We start from the raw sequence: 16,096 nt of genomic DNA on the forward strand, positions 1-16,096 counted from the left end.
AAAAGGAAAAAACTTTTTTAAAATAGTTTGTCAAGAACTCTTCAGGAAAGGGGTCAGGGAAATCCAGATAAAAATAACTGCTTCCGGCAGGATTAGAGTTGATGAGCAAACATCAGGCATACAACATGCCTGTGGCTTAACTACGGGCATCACGTGATTGGGGAGAGTAAAATGTCAGACATGGTCAGTTTAAGCAGAATTTAATCTCGTAAACTTAGGAGGCAACATTTGACAAGATGATCCAAACTTTAAAGATTGCAACACAGTTCAACGCATCTAAATTTAAATGTGTCACTATTAATTCAAATAAATAAAGGCAACAGAATCAATTTAAAATATACGAATGTAACCTACTATGCCCTCATAACTTTATATACAAAGGTATGCAACAAAATGAGTGTCGAATCGTCCACTGAGAAATTTTAGACAAACTTGCCCCAGGTACAGGAGATACTAAATTGGTGATGGGCGTTTTATTGTTATGTTGTATTGTATGTTAAAGTGGGTTGTAAAGAGACATCTAGAAAGCACAAGCTTTGATTTAATTTATTTGTAAAGTGTGTGTTTTGATAAATATGGTAAACAAAAAAAGCCAACATTTTTGCTAACACAATAAAGTAATAACAACTAATTTTAATGAATAAGTGTAGCAACCGATTTGTCCCTGATCTGATCTAATTGTCATACACATTAACTTTGTTAATTACCCAGTGCTTGGACTATCGAACTGTTTTGTCTTTGAAAAGGGGGGGGGGGATCTAAGAATATTATATAATATAGAAGTGATGGTGTATGAAAATATTATATAACAGTTCTTAGTTACTATACAACCACTCGCCTTAAGCCGATGATGTCCACCCCTCAATGTGATGTATTCACAATAACATCACTGCTTAAAGAAGTAATATCGAAGTACATTGTTAAACTAAGCTATATCAATCGCCTACAATCCCTACATGAACCGTGTTGGTACGCCATATACAATCTTTAGTTGTTTAAAAAAAAAAATTAAAACTCATGTCGCAAACTTTTGGTAAACACAACACAAAACACATTTAGTTTCTAACTTCTGTGTTCAATATTTAATATCATATCACCAAATTGTGCTAACCGTTGAACCACAGTTATGGGGTTTAGAATAAAAAGGATTGTAAAGCTCAAGATAGAATTAATTAATTATAATTAATTAATTCGGTTCTGTTGTACTAGTGTTTGTTTAAATAAATAAAACAACCAAACCTATAATGGTTATATGTGTGGACCAATTTCTTGTCCTACATGTCCTATCGTGTGGGCCCATTTCTTGTCCTACATGTCCTATCGTGTGGGCCCATTTCTTGTCCTACATGTCCTATCGTGTGGGCCCATTTCTTGTCCTACATGTCCTATCGTGTGGGCCCATTTCTTGTCCTACATGTCCTATCGTGTGGGCCCATTTCTTGTCTTTCAATCATACTGTTAAAAGGAAGATTTATTAAACAATAATTATCATGCTTTAAGTGTATGGTCATGATATAAATGTAGGCGTAAGATAAAACGGGTAATTTACATGTACAGGAGTTACAATTAGGATTTATCGTACCTAGTCGTTAGAGTTAAGATGGGGTTATGTTTGGGTTTAAGTCCAAGTTAGGTTTATGTTAGGTTTAAGATTGGCGATACTGATAATTGCTGATTTTAGAGCTATCGGGAGCTACCATTTATGTTACGGCTAACTCAGAAGTATCTGAAAACCTACCCTGCCTGGTGAGAAGATGTAATTAATAACCAGCTGTTAAACCGTTAAACTTTCTTTGTTAAACTTTATTGTTTAGATATTCAGGAGAGATAACACGCACATAAATCTATGTAAGCACGAGCACGGAATTATCATTTAAACCTAATAAATATTAATTCATTAATTTAATTAGCGCTTTAAAAATACAGCTTATATAAATCAACCTATGTAAATAACTTTTGTTATTGTAAACAAAACTACGTGAACTTAATACAAATAAACGTAAACAAAAATATATTGTTGATTTACTGGTCAAATAGACGTCACACATAATTAAAACAAATTTCTCATGGACGTCAAATGGACGTCACACGTACTTTACTCACAATTAACTAAAACGTCATACAGATGTTATACATACAGAAGACACACTTCATTAAGACGTCATTTACACGTTATACATAGTTAACACAAAACTCACTAAGAAGTTGTATACATGTCACATATATTTAACACACAATTCACTAAGACGTCACACAGACGTCATACATACTCAACACATATTCCACTCAGACTTCATACAGACGTCAATTAAAATCAACACATACTTCACTCATACGCCATATAGATGTCACATATTTTAAATAAACCGGGAGTGATCTCCCCTAAACTTTCTCGAATATTCTTATATAAAATAACAGGGGATGGGAACTCGGGCTATAGACATGATTTTTAATCCATTTTAAATACTTAAAGTTTTAAAAATAGAATAAAATCTCGTAGACAAATTAATTGCACACCAAGTGAAAGCCAAATAAAAAAGCGCATAATAGTGCGCAATATTATTAGTACTTTTAAAATTTACATTAGTTTTTTGAGAAATCGGAAGTAGCGTAAAGTACTACTTCCAGTCAACGGAAATTACTCAAACTTTAACAGAAGGTAGAGAATTAGATCTTTTACTTACATGTGAAATTTCATTTATCTATCTGAAATAGTACTCAAGTTATAGGCTTTTGAAAAATTCAAAGCAGGAAAAGTACCACTTTCGGTTATGGGAAATCGCTCAAAAGTTGATGCGGATCTACGATTTTGATAAAATACTTATATATGAAATTTCATCAAACTAGCTGTAACGGTACTCAAGTTATCGTGTTTACACACAGACACACAGACAGACACACAGACATACGGACAAGATTGCAAAATTATGTTTTTCCGTATCAGTGCGGTGTAAAACGTCGAGATTTGTAAAAATCTCGATTTTTTTTTTTGCACGATTACAAGACTTTCTCTATACTTCGTATATACGAGAAAGTGAAAAAGACATCACATCAAGTTCACACACTCTCCATAATTTTCACATAAAATTCACACAATAACCTTAACATTAACAATCTAAAACACATACTTCACAAAACATGTTGTAATAGGCCGACTCAGTTAACAACACAAAAAAGCGAAATCGTGACCAAAAAAAATCTGGCGGGGGTTGAGGCTAACAAGGAAATATTTTACTCACTGCTAGTGAATTTTTTTTTTCAAAACGTCACACGCTCAGTAGTAGCCTACTCAGCTATTTGATGTCATGCATTGGCCATCTAAATAATTTAGACCTATCTTTTACACACACAATTATATCGGCAATATTAGAATACTACAACAGCAAGATTATAGAAGGCTGGGTACACTAAGACTATAATTAATAAAAAATACAATCAACTTAGGTAAGTGGAAGAACTGTAGTAAATTAAAGTTTAGTAGCCTGATGTTTTTATAGAAGATTTGTGTTTTGACGGCATGTTCTGTAGTTGTAGACTAACAATGTTCTTTGATTGTAGACTAACAATGTTCTATGATTGTAGACTAACAATGTTCTATAGTTGTAGACTAACAATGTTCTATAGTTGTAGACTACCAATGTTCTATAGCTGTAGACTAACAATGTTCTATGATTGTAGACTAACAATGTTCTATAGTTGTAGACTAACAATGTTCTATAGTTGTAGACTAACAATGTTCTATAGTTGTAGACTAACAATGTTCTATAGTTGTAGACTAACAATGTTCTATAGTTGTAGACTAACAATGTTCTATAACTGTAGACTGACGATGTTCTATGATTGTAGACTAACAATGTTCTATGATTGTAGACTAACAATGTTCTATGATTGTAGACTAACAATGTTCTATGATTGTAGACTAACAATGTTCTATGATTGTAGACTAACAATGTTCTATAGCTGTAGACTAACAATGTTCTATAGCTGTAGACTAACAATGTTCTATGATTGTAGACTAACAACAAAGCACAAGTAATGGGTAGCGGCACCATAGTCAGCAAGATACAATGCTTATTTTAAACAGTAACTACACTAATTTAACAGTTTATACAATCAACATTTTTCGGTTAAGCCTAAATATTTGACGAGTTAAAAGCACATCGACCGGCAAAGACACAGGATCGAAACCTGCGAGAGATAAGTATCTAGCAATCACCCCTTCCACTATGCTCATCCGACAATCATCTTCCACACGTCCACACTGTGTGAGGCTATACTCATCCATCAATCACCCCTTCAACTATGCTCATCCGACAATCATCGTCCACGTTTTAAGGCTATACTCATCCAGCAATCACCCCTTCCACTCATGCAACAATCCTCCACACGTGTGTACTATTTTAGTGTATTGTCTCTTGGTGTTTATCTTCGACCCTCCGCCATTTACTCCCGCCCAATCTTCTAATGCGTCGTGACACGGACCACGTATCACGTGACCACGTATCACGTGACCATGTACCACGTGACCACGTATCACGTGACCATGTACCACGTGACCCACTACCTAGTGCACGAGTTGAATCAAAGAATTCTTTAAGACCCACCGTGCAAAAAATAAAAAACGATCTTTTTCTTCCTAGCGCATTATCTTCTGATGTCATACTTGCTTACACTGATGTAATATTAAGCGGAGGATTTTCATCTATCGCGCATGTCTCCTGCGCACGACGGTTCTGATACTTTAAACCCATAAGGGCAGACAAGCGAGTGATGAATTTCCTCAGTAATCCTCTTAATAATAGTTAAGGATAAGATACTATTTCATATTCGCGAGGGCTGCAGATAAAAACGAATGCTTTAGAAGTTCCGAACTTGTTTTTTTTAAAGATTAAGAATGAATTTAACGAAGAAGAAATGGAAAGGAGGGGTGGGGGTGTTTTAAAATGGAATCCGGAGGGATTAATCTGTAGATCTTAGTTTGTCAACACCTATCGCGATACTCACACCAACTCGGCCACACATCAAGGTGCGGTTAACCCCGAGTTGCACTAGCTATTGTGTGATTTGAACCCGGGCTGAATTGTTCTAGATATAACCACACGGCTATACTGTCGGCGTGTCCCTAATCAGATACCTCAACAACATCGCTGGGAGTTGGCGTGTTTGGTGGTGTCATTGTCTGTTGATAAAATGTTTGGTGGTGTCATTGTCTGTTGATAAAATGTTTGTTGTTGCTGCTTAATGTTGATAAAAATAGGCATGATGTCACAGCGGAAGATAAAGATTGTTGCAACTTCAGTTGTTGTAGAAAGTTTGGAGCTAAGTTGATAGATACAGTGCGTTTGTGGCAGCGCTTGTTGTTCGCGTGTTTGTAGTAGCCTTAGTTCATCATGTGGGTATTTAGAGAGGATGTTTTGGATTTACAATAAAATTGCACACCCGTGCTTCAATAATTATCTCTAGAATAAATATCCCTTGAGGTTTTAAAATGTGTTTTATCATTTATATCAGGGGTCTCCAAACTTTTTAGTCCGAGGGCCGCATTAACTATCAAATTTCAGTTCGGTGGCCAGTTTCTTACAGACATGTCTTTGATTTTTCTGGGCAAAGTTCCTCAGCCATCACCAACAAACGGTTTTTCCGTGGACAAAAAGATCTCCGCTGGCCGGATGATAGGACCTTGCGGGCCGCATACGGCCCGCGGGCCGTAGTTTGGAGACCCCTGATTTATATGATTATACAATGTTTGCCTACGTTAACAATGTAGCATACAACCCCTCCACCTACATAACCCTACAGAGATGCCGATATGTTTCTATGTTGTGAACTTGACCATAATGTTTTGTATTTTATTTATTTAAAACAATTTTTTTTAGTATTTGAATTTATTTCACACAATAATCAGCTGCTTGAATTTACTGAGCTTGAAGCTTGTGTATTTGGATTTTACTAACACAATGTTTTGTATTTGTTTTTAAAAAGTAAGAAAACTTTATAAAAAATGTTCTAATCATATTTTAGGTAAGACGTCTTGCGACTCACCCCATCGTCTGCTCAAGCGCTCATGATCTAATCTAAAAAGTAGGCGCGGCGTCTGCCTAGCCTTATCTCGATCTGCATCGGAGCGGCAAAAAGCGATCCGGAGCGGCAGTGATAGTAAAAAATCTGGGACCCGGAGAATGAGGTGTGATAAAGGTGGACTGGATTCACTATAAGCTGGTCTGGATAGGAAACATTAGAGCGGCATGAACTAGGCAAACACCCAGGGGTGAAGTTTGCGGTTGATGCAAGAAGCAGGCAAGAATGTGAGCAGTCAGCCGTGAACTGACATGCAAGAAACAAGGGGCGGACGGCTCTGAGAGAGATTAGAGACAGCAGAAGACAGTATTCAGGACAGCTGTTGTGTTTCGGGAGAAGAATACATCGATTCTAGTTCATATCGCCAGCAGGTTTCAAGATTTGTCGCCCCTGTATTGCCGTGACCCTGAGAGTTTGAAGACTTAGTGTGAAGGGCCATAACTCAGGCCGGTATCAAGATGATGATGATGGCTGATTATCGCAGCTGTCGCTACGAACACAACCCGGCGTCCATGTTTCCCGGGGGCACGTTCGCCCCCGGCGCACACGAGCTCCAGGACCCGCGTCAGATCATGGACATCTCCTACCCCCACCCCTCAGCGGGGCCGGGGCGCCAGGAGCTGTTGAGCCCCCACCACCAGGCCTACTCGCGGGCGGCCTTCTCCCGGCAGTACCCAGCAGATGTGTACAGCTACAGCGGATACACGTCACAGCACTTCTACCCCGACCCCCACCACCCCGCCACCTACCCCAACGGTCAAGCTGAATACCAACGTCGGGCGCGGGCAGTTTCTTCCAATCCAAGTTTTCCCTCGCCTAGCCCAGTCGCCGCGGACACGCCAAAACACTTCCTCGGGCCTAAAGAGGCCGATCGGCCTTGTACGTCCTCGCCTAAACCCAAAGACGAGGCGGAGAAATGCAGCAAGCGCCGGGAGAAGCCAGACGAGGAACTGGTCAAGCACAAGGTCATCTGCCCGTCCAAGGCCACCGTCAGTCTGGACACGGAGCCCTGCTCGCCGTCCATCGACGGTGACGGATGTGACGGCAAACTGGACGACAGCCGGTGCGGGAACGAGACCGGAAACAGCATGGACTCGTGTGACGATGACGACCCGGACGACCACATCCCGCACGTGCTGGCCCCGGGGTTCCACGGGCCCAACCGCCGCTGCCTGCTCTGGGCCTGCAAGGCGTGCAAGAGAAAGACCGTCACCATCGACCGCAGGAAAGCCGCCACGATGCGGGAACGGAGACGGCTCAAGCGAGTCAACGAGGCCTTCGAGACGCTGAAACGTCGGACCTGCCCGAACCCGAACCAGCGTCTGCCGAAGGTCGAGATCCTGAGGAACGCCATCGAGTACATCGAGAGCCTGGAGGAGCTGCTACACGGGAGCCGCATCAACCGCACCGAGGACATTTGTAACGACAACAACTCCTCCAACAGCGGCTCTGAGTATATGGTGAGTACACCGTCAACTCTCAAACACACATTTGCTCTGAGTATATGGTGAGTACACCGTCAACTCTCAAACACACATTTGCTCTGAGTATATGGTGAGTACACCGTCAACTCTCACACAAACATTTGCTCTGAGTATATGGTGAGTACACCGTCAACTCTCAAACACACATTTGCTCTGAGTATATGGTGAGTACACCGTCAACTCTCACACACACATTTGCTCTGAGTATATGGTGAGTACACCGTCAACTCTCAAACAAATTTTTAATACTACACTCATAATTAAATGATATACGATTACTTTAGATAATCATATTTAAACTAACACATTCCATGTTTTTTTGCGTAAGTTAATTCTTTTCAGTTACGTGAAACAGTCTAATAGAAACGTATGTAGGGGGGGGGGGGGGGGGGGGTTATCAGGTTTATAGTGCAAGGAAGCAGCGAGCGCACAAAAGGGATATTATATATATATATATATATATACATACATACATACATATATATATATATATATATATATATATATATATATATATATGTGTGTGTGTGTGTGTGTATGTATGTATGAAATCCTCTACACAGTGTGAAAAGTGAACACACAATGAAACAGTAGCACGGAATGATAGTTTAGAGTTTGAGATTAAGAATGTGTTGTTCATACAATATAATTCAATGTGTGTTTTATCTCAGTACTTGGTTAGCCAAATGTTAGTACAATATCACCTAAGTACTAAATACCAGCTCGTGCATGTTATGAAGTTTACAATAAAATAATTTTATATTGGGATGTTCCTATACAGTATTTTATAACAACCTGTATTTTGCACAAACTTGGATGAACATATTTCATTTCTTCTCTTCCGTCCAAGTTGGTGGCAATAGACTTACAACAGATTTCTGAGTAAATGTTTTGTGTGTAAACACAGGAATAATCGTTTTAGATGGCCGCTTCATGTCTGTTGTGGATCGCATCAACCACATGTTATTACCTTAGGTAACAATGAACAAGAGAGCAAACAAGGCAGCCTATGCTGTAAAAGTTAAATTGTTTTATTTTTAACACATCGTTTTCTTTCCATATAAAGTAGGCCCATCTTAATAATCTTACTTTTGTTTTCAAATCATAAAGGTAAAGTCACACTTTCTAAATCCCTCCTTCGTCACGCATCGTCACACAATTCCGAACCCTTCCCCTAGGGATATGACGTCATCCGAGTACGACCCCCCCCTATAGACCTATACGACTGGAATACTAATAGACCATTGGCAATTAAAAACTCACTGAACGGCGGTTTGACGATTTTGTTAATTAATTAAAACTGCTATATCCAATTATACCTACACTTCTAAATTTAGTCCGCAACTGCTAATTGTATATATTCAATTAGAGTCTACCTTTAATTATTAACATTCAGTGACAGTATCTTATATCTAGTTATAAATAGCATATGTGTAATTATAAATATCATATGATCAGTGTCTAAAACTAATCCTCAATACTACCTCATTAGAGAGCTCACCGAATCAAATTCTTCAAATAACTGATACTGATTCTCGTGTTCTTGTAATTAAAATATCTCGCTCACACTTTTATGCTACAAAAAAATCTAAAAACTTTCTTCGGTACCTCGTAAATAACCCACATAAATCCAGATTTTTCAATTAATTCACATTTCCAGCGTAAATTGGCATTCGTTTTTTTTTTTTTACCTGTTTATAACTTTGAGTTACCATGAAGTAGTTTATTCTGGCACAAATTGGTCCCTATTTTATAGGTCGTGTGCTGCAGGGGACGTAACAAGACGTCTTGAGTTGCCGGGTGGGTGGATGTTTGGCCTGTTAATCAGAAACCTGGCCACAGCCCGCCGCGCTAATATTCCCCTCGGCCTGTGATAAGTGATAAACTTGACTAGAATTACTCACATTTTTACACTCTTTACACGTGAAAAACACATCCACTACGGCGACTTGGCGAACAGAACGACGCCGTAAACTACTCCCACATTTTTTTTCTTCTTTCTTTAACCCACCAAGACCAGAAATAAAATTCACCCCCCCACCCCCGGGGCGCATGTCGTGGAGGAAAAGATGAAATAAGAATTATCTAAAAACGTTTTTTGTCAGCGGGCTGCTCCCCTTATCGGCTGAGCTAACTAGAGCTTATAAAATCTGGGAGCGCTGTTGGTCGCGGGTCACACCACGGAAGTGACGTAGGGTGTAAAAAAAAAGGTTCAAAAGCCTGGATGAATGTAAATGTCGTGCTGACTATGGGAAATGTTTGTTTACTTCCTGTAAAATGTTGCCTCCAACAAAATAAAAATTCTAGGGGAAGTGTTTGTTTACTTCGTGTAACAGGATTTAATTCAGAAAGGGCATTTAGAACACCTAGCCTCGTTAGTTAATGTAGTGGTGGGCCGCGGTGGGCCGGTGGGTCAGTGGATTGGTGGGCCGTTGGTGGGTCAGAACATAATATTGGTCAAAAGTTACGGTTGTGAAAAAATGAATTAAAATCTCCCAATGAATAATGGTCTTAAAACAAATATCTTCGTTTTGCTCTTTGCAACAGTTTAATATTATAGTATTCGGTATTTATATTCGTATTTTCCAATTCTCACAAAACTAAAATAAAACTTTATGTAAGCATCATTTACTATTTCATTGTTTGTAAGTTGAATGCCGATTGATACCGCAATTACTTCACGTACCACGCAATGTTAATTATTTAAACAATTTTAACAAATCATCAGGCGTATTAAAAATAATTTGCGTATGCGAACACGTCATCAAAATGTTAACCTACGCGTCCCCACCCCAACCCCGCTCCCTCTCTCGCCCCCACCCCATGTTTTGAGAGCGCAGCGGGGGTGCACGTAAATATTGTAATTAGTTTCTCCCTGTTCAGCCGACCCAGCTTTCACCCCCGATCTTCTAAGCTGCGGGCTTGGTGTTTAAGAACTGCTCAACTTTACAGCTCAAAGCCCGAGTCTAGCACCGCGGCTCAACCCCCCACCCCGGGCCTCCCCCCTCCCCCCCTCCGTCTCTCACACGCTCACATCTTCAAGCTTCTCAACGCTCAAAGCCAATTTTCAATGATTCTCATATCGGCTCTTCCCCATCGTCGGCCCTGACAGCATCGGCATTACCGTCGTCATTATTAACGTCATCGCATCAGAGAATAAACGCTCTAAGGTTTCCACGCGAAGACCGTTTTGTTCCGAGTGACTTCCCTTACCGGAAGGCGTCCTGAGCTCATTACAGTGAAGTCCAAGATGGCGGCGGCGTGGAATGAAGTGTTGGTCCCGCCTAATGGAATGATTGTATTTTTGGCAAAAAGCTTTTTTTTTTTCTCACCCTCTCCCGAACGTAATTAAAAACTAAACGATGGTGTTTATTTAATAGCGTGAGAACGGCCCGCGTCGCTGAGGGAAAGACACGCTACTTCAAATAAATTCGTTTTCAGGATTAGACCCTTTGAATGGATCTACAATTGCGAATTAGCATAGTTATTTTGGTCCTTGCTTGATTTTGATTGTTATAAAGTCAACAGAGTTTTACGGTGGTATACGCTGCGACCTTTATTGAAGGCAGTCTCCACACAGTCTACTAAACCTATCTAAACCTATCTACTAAACCTATCTACCGTCTTTCAATCTTTAAAACACTTTAAATTGAACTAAACTCGAGAAACTTTTAGAGATTAAACATTTAACGTGCCGAGACCTCATTGAGAAATCGCGATACAATAAAAGATGACGTAGGCCTACATTCTATCACTTGATGGAATTTTTGAAAATTACCTGTTTTCTTATATCCAGTCCATCTTTATCGCAATATTTTGCTTGATAGAGGTCAAAACCTCTTATAGAGGGTTGCGTTAATCTTTGACTAAACCACTATAGGAGGGTTGTACTAACCTTTAACCACACTTTTATTAAAGGGTAGCACTAACCTTTGACCAAACCACTATTGAAGGGTAGCACTAACCTTTGACCAAACCACTATTGAAGGGTAGCACTAACCTTTGACCAAACCACTATTGAAGGGTAGCACTAACCTTTGACCAAACCACTATTAAAGGGTAGCACTAACCTTTGACCAAACCACTATTGAAGGGTAGCACTAACCTTTGACCAAACCACTATTGAAGGGTAGCACTAACCTTTGACCAAACCACTATTGAAGGGTAGCACTAACCTTTGACCAAACCACTATTGAAGGGTAGCACTAACCTTTGACCAAACCACTATTGAAGGGTAGCACTAACCTTTGACCAAACCACTATTGAAGGGTAGCACTAACCTTTGACCAAACCACTATTGAAGGGTAGCACTAACCTTTGACCAAACCACTATTGAAGGGTAGCACTAACCTTTGACCAAACCACTATTGAAGGGTAGCACTAACCTTTGACCAAACCACTATTGAAGGGTAGCACTAACCTTTGACCAAACCACTATTGAAGGGTAGCACTAACCTTTGACCAAACCACTATTAAAGGGTAGCACTAACCTTTGACCAAACCACTATTGAAGGGTAGCACTAACCTTTGACCAAACCACTATTAAAGGGTAGCACTAACCTTTGACCAAACCACTATTGAAGGGTAGCACTAACCTTTAACCAAACCACTATTGAAGGGTAGCACTAACCTTTGACCAAACCACTATTGAAGGGTAGCACTAACCTTTGACCAAACCACTATTGAAGGGTAGCACTAACCTTTGACCAAACCACTATTGAAGGGTAGCACTAACCTTTGACCAAACCACTATTGAAGGGTAGCACTAACCTTTGACCAAACCACTATTGAAGGGTAGCACTAACCTTTAACCAAACCACTATTGAAGGGTAGCACTAACCTTTGACCAAACCACTATTGAAGGGTAGCACAAACCTTTGACCAAACCACTATTAAAGGGTAGCACTAACCTTTGACCAAACCACTATTGAAGGGTAGCACTAACCTTTAACCAAACCACTATTGAAGGGTAGCACTAACCTTTGACCAAACCACTATTGAAGGGTAGCACTAACCTTTGACCAAACCACTATTGAAGGGTAGCACTAACCTTTGACCAAACCACTATTGAAGGGTAGCACTAACCTTTAACCAAACCACTATTGAAGGGTAGCACTAACCTTTGACCAAACCACTATTAAAGGGTAGCACTAACCTTTGACCAAACCACTATTAAAGGGTAGCACTAACCTTTGACCAAACCACTATTGAAGGGTAGCACTAACCTTTGACCAAACCACTATTGAAGGGTAGCACTAACCTTTGACCAAACCACTATTGAAGGGTAGCACTAACCTTTGACCAAACCACTATTGAAGGGTAGCACTAACCTTTGACCAAACCACTATTAAAGGGTAGCACTAACCTTTGACCAAACCACTATTGAAGGGTAGCACTTACCTTTGACCAAACCACTATTGAAGGGTAGCACTAACCTTTGACCAAACCACTATTGAAGGGTAGCACTAACCTTTGACCAAACCACTATTGAAGGGTAGCACTAACCTTTGACCAAACCACTATTGAAGGGTAGCACTTACCTTTGACCAAACCACTATTGAAGGGTAGCACTAACCTTTGACCAAACCACTATTGAAGGGTAGCACTAACCTTTGACCAAACCACTATTGAAGGGTAGCACTAACCTTTGACCAAACCACTATTGAAGGGTAGCACTAACCTTTGACCAAACCACTATTGAAGGGTAGCACTAACCTTTGACCAAACCACTATTGAAGGGTAGCACTAACCTTTGACCAAACCACTATTGAAGGGTAGCACTAACCTTTGACCAAACCACTATTGAAGGGTAGCACTAACCTTTGACCAAACCACTATTGAAGGGTAGCACTAACCTTTGACCAAACCACTATTGAAGGGTAGCACTTACCTTTGACCAAACCACTATTGAAGGGTAGCACTAACCTTTGACCAAACCACTATTGAAGGGTAGCACTAACCTTTGACCAAACCACTATTGAAGGGTAGCACTAACCTTTGACCAAACCACTATTGAAGGGTAGCACTAACCTTTGACCAAACCACTATTAAAGGGTAGCACTAACCTTTGACCAAACCACTATTGAAGGGTAGCACTTACCTTTGACCAAACCACTATTGAAGGGTAGCACTAACCTTTGACCAAACCACTATTGAAGGGTAGCACTAACCTTTGACCAAACCACTATTGAAGGGTAGCACCAACCTTTGACCAAACCACTATTGAAGGGTAGCACTTACCTTTGACCAAACCACTATTGAAGGGTAGCACTAACCTTTGACCAAACCACTATTGAAGGGTAGCACTAACCTTTGACCAAACCACTATTGAAGGGTAGCACTAACCTTTGACCAAACCACTATTGAAGGGTAGCACTAACCTTTGACCAAACCACTATTGAAGGGTAGCACTTACCTTTGACCAAACCACTATTGAAGGGTAGCACTAACCTTTGACCAAACCACTATTGAAGGGTAGCACTAACCTTTGACCAAACCACTATTGAAGGGTAGCACTAACCTTTGACCAAACCACTATTGAAGGGTAGCACTTACCTTTGACCAAACCACTATTGAAGGGTAGCACTAACCTTTGACCAAACCACTATTGAAGGGTAGCACTAACCTTTGACCAAACCACTATTGAAGGGTAGCACTAACCTTTGACCAAACCACTATTGAAGGGTAGCACTAACCTTTGACCAAACCACTATTGAAGGGTAGCACTAACCTTTGACCAAACCACTATTGAAGGGTAGCACTAACCTTTGACCAAACCACTATTGAAGGGTAGCACTAACCTTTGACCAAACCACTATTGAAGGGTAGCACTAACCTTTGACCAAACCACTATTGAAGGGTAGCACTAACCTTTGACCAAACCACTATTGAAGGGTAGCACTAACCTTTGACCAAACCACTATTGAAGGGTAGCACTAACCTTTGACCAAACCACTATTGAAGGGTAGCACTAACCTTTGACCAAACCACTATTGAAGGGTAGCACTAACCTTTGACCAAACCACTATTGAAGGGTAGCACTAACCTTTGACCAAACCACTATTGAAGGGTAGCACTAACCTTTGACCAAACCACTATTGAAGGGTAGCACTAACCTTTGACCAAACCACTATTGAAGGGTAGCACTAACCTTTAACCAAACCACTATTGAAGGGTAGCACTAACCTTTGACCAAACCACTATTAAAGGGTAGCACTAACCTTTGACCAAACCACTATTGAAGGGTAGCACTAACCTTTAACCAAACCACTATTGAAGGGTAGCACTAACCTTTGACCAAACCACTATTAAAGGGTAGCACTAACCTTTGACCAAACCACTATTGAAGGGTAGCACTAACCTTTGACCAAACCACTATTGAAGGGTAGCACTAATCTTTGACCAAACCACTATTGAAGGGTAGCACTAACCTTTGACCAAACCACTATTGAAGGGTAGCACTAACCTTTGACCAAACCACTATTGAAGGGTAGCACTAACCTTTGACCAAACCACTATTGAAGGGTAGCACTAACCTTTGACCAAACCACTATTGAAGGGTAGCACTAACCTTTGACCAAACCACTATTGAAGGGTAGCACTAACCTTTGACCAAACCACTATTGAAGGGTAGCACTAACCTTTAACCAAACCACTATTGAAGGGTAGCACTAACCTTTGACCAAACCACTATTGAAGGGTAGCACTAACCTTTGACCAAACCACTATTGAAGGGTAGCACTAACCTTTGACCAAACCACTATTAAAGGGTAGCACTAACCTTTGACCAAACCACTATTGAAGGGTAGCACTAACCTTTGACCAAACCACTATTGAAGGGTAGCACTAACCTTTGACCAAACCACTATTGAAGGGTAGCACTAACCTTTGACCAAACCACTATTGAAGGGTAGCACTAACCTTTAACCAAACCACTATTGAAGGGTAGCACTAACCTTTGACCAAACCACTATTGAAGGGTAGCACTAACCTTTGACCAAACCACTATTGAAGGGTAGCACTAACCTTTAACCAAACCACTATTGAAGGGTAGCACTAACCTTTGACCAAACCACTATTGAAGGGTAGCACTAACCTTTGACCAAACCACTATTGAAGGGTAGCACTAACCTTTGACCAAACCACTATTGAAGGGTAGCACTAACCTTTGACCAAACCACTATTGAAGGGTAGCACTAACCTTTGACCAAACCACTATTGAAGGGTAGCACTAACCTTTGACCAAACCACTATTGAAGGGTAGCACTAACCTTTAACCAAACCACTATTGAAGGGTAGCACTAACCTTTGACCAAACCACTATTGAAGGGTAGCACTAACCTTTGACCAAACCACTATTGAAGGGTAGCACTAACCTTTGACCAAACCACAATTGAAGGGTAGCACTAACCTTTGACCAAACCACTATTGAAGGGTAGCACTAACCTTTGACCAAACCACTATTGAAGGGTTGCACTTATCTTTGACCAAACCACTATTGAAGGGTAGCACTAACCTTTGACCAAACCACTATT

At 40.4% G+C, this 16,096-nt stretch overlaps 1 protein-coding gene across 1 annotated transcript in view; it reads left to right on the top strand.

Annotated features, from left to right (window-relative positions):
- LOC131941909 (myogenic factor 5-like) overlaps positions 1-16,096 on the top strand; it is a 42,404-nt gene that overhangs the window by 2,071 nt on the left and 24,237 nt on the right. The window contains 1 exon segment of the mRNA XM_059301513.1: positions 6,022-7,538. Coding sequence (XP_059157496.1) covers positions 6,537-7,538 — 1,002 coding nt within the window. The 5' untranslated portion in view covers positions 6,022-6,536.

This window comes from Physella acuta, unplaced genomic scaffold, assembly GCF_028476545.2.
Source record: "Physella acuta isolate Inbredline_101_S28 unplaced genomic scaffold, ASM2847654v3 ptg000376l, whole genome shotgun sequence".
Taxonomy (NCBI): Eukaryota; Metazoa; Mollusca; class Gastropoda; family Physidae; genus Physella; species Physella acuta.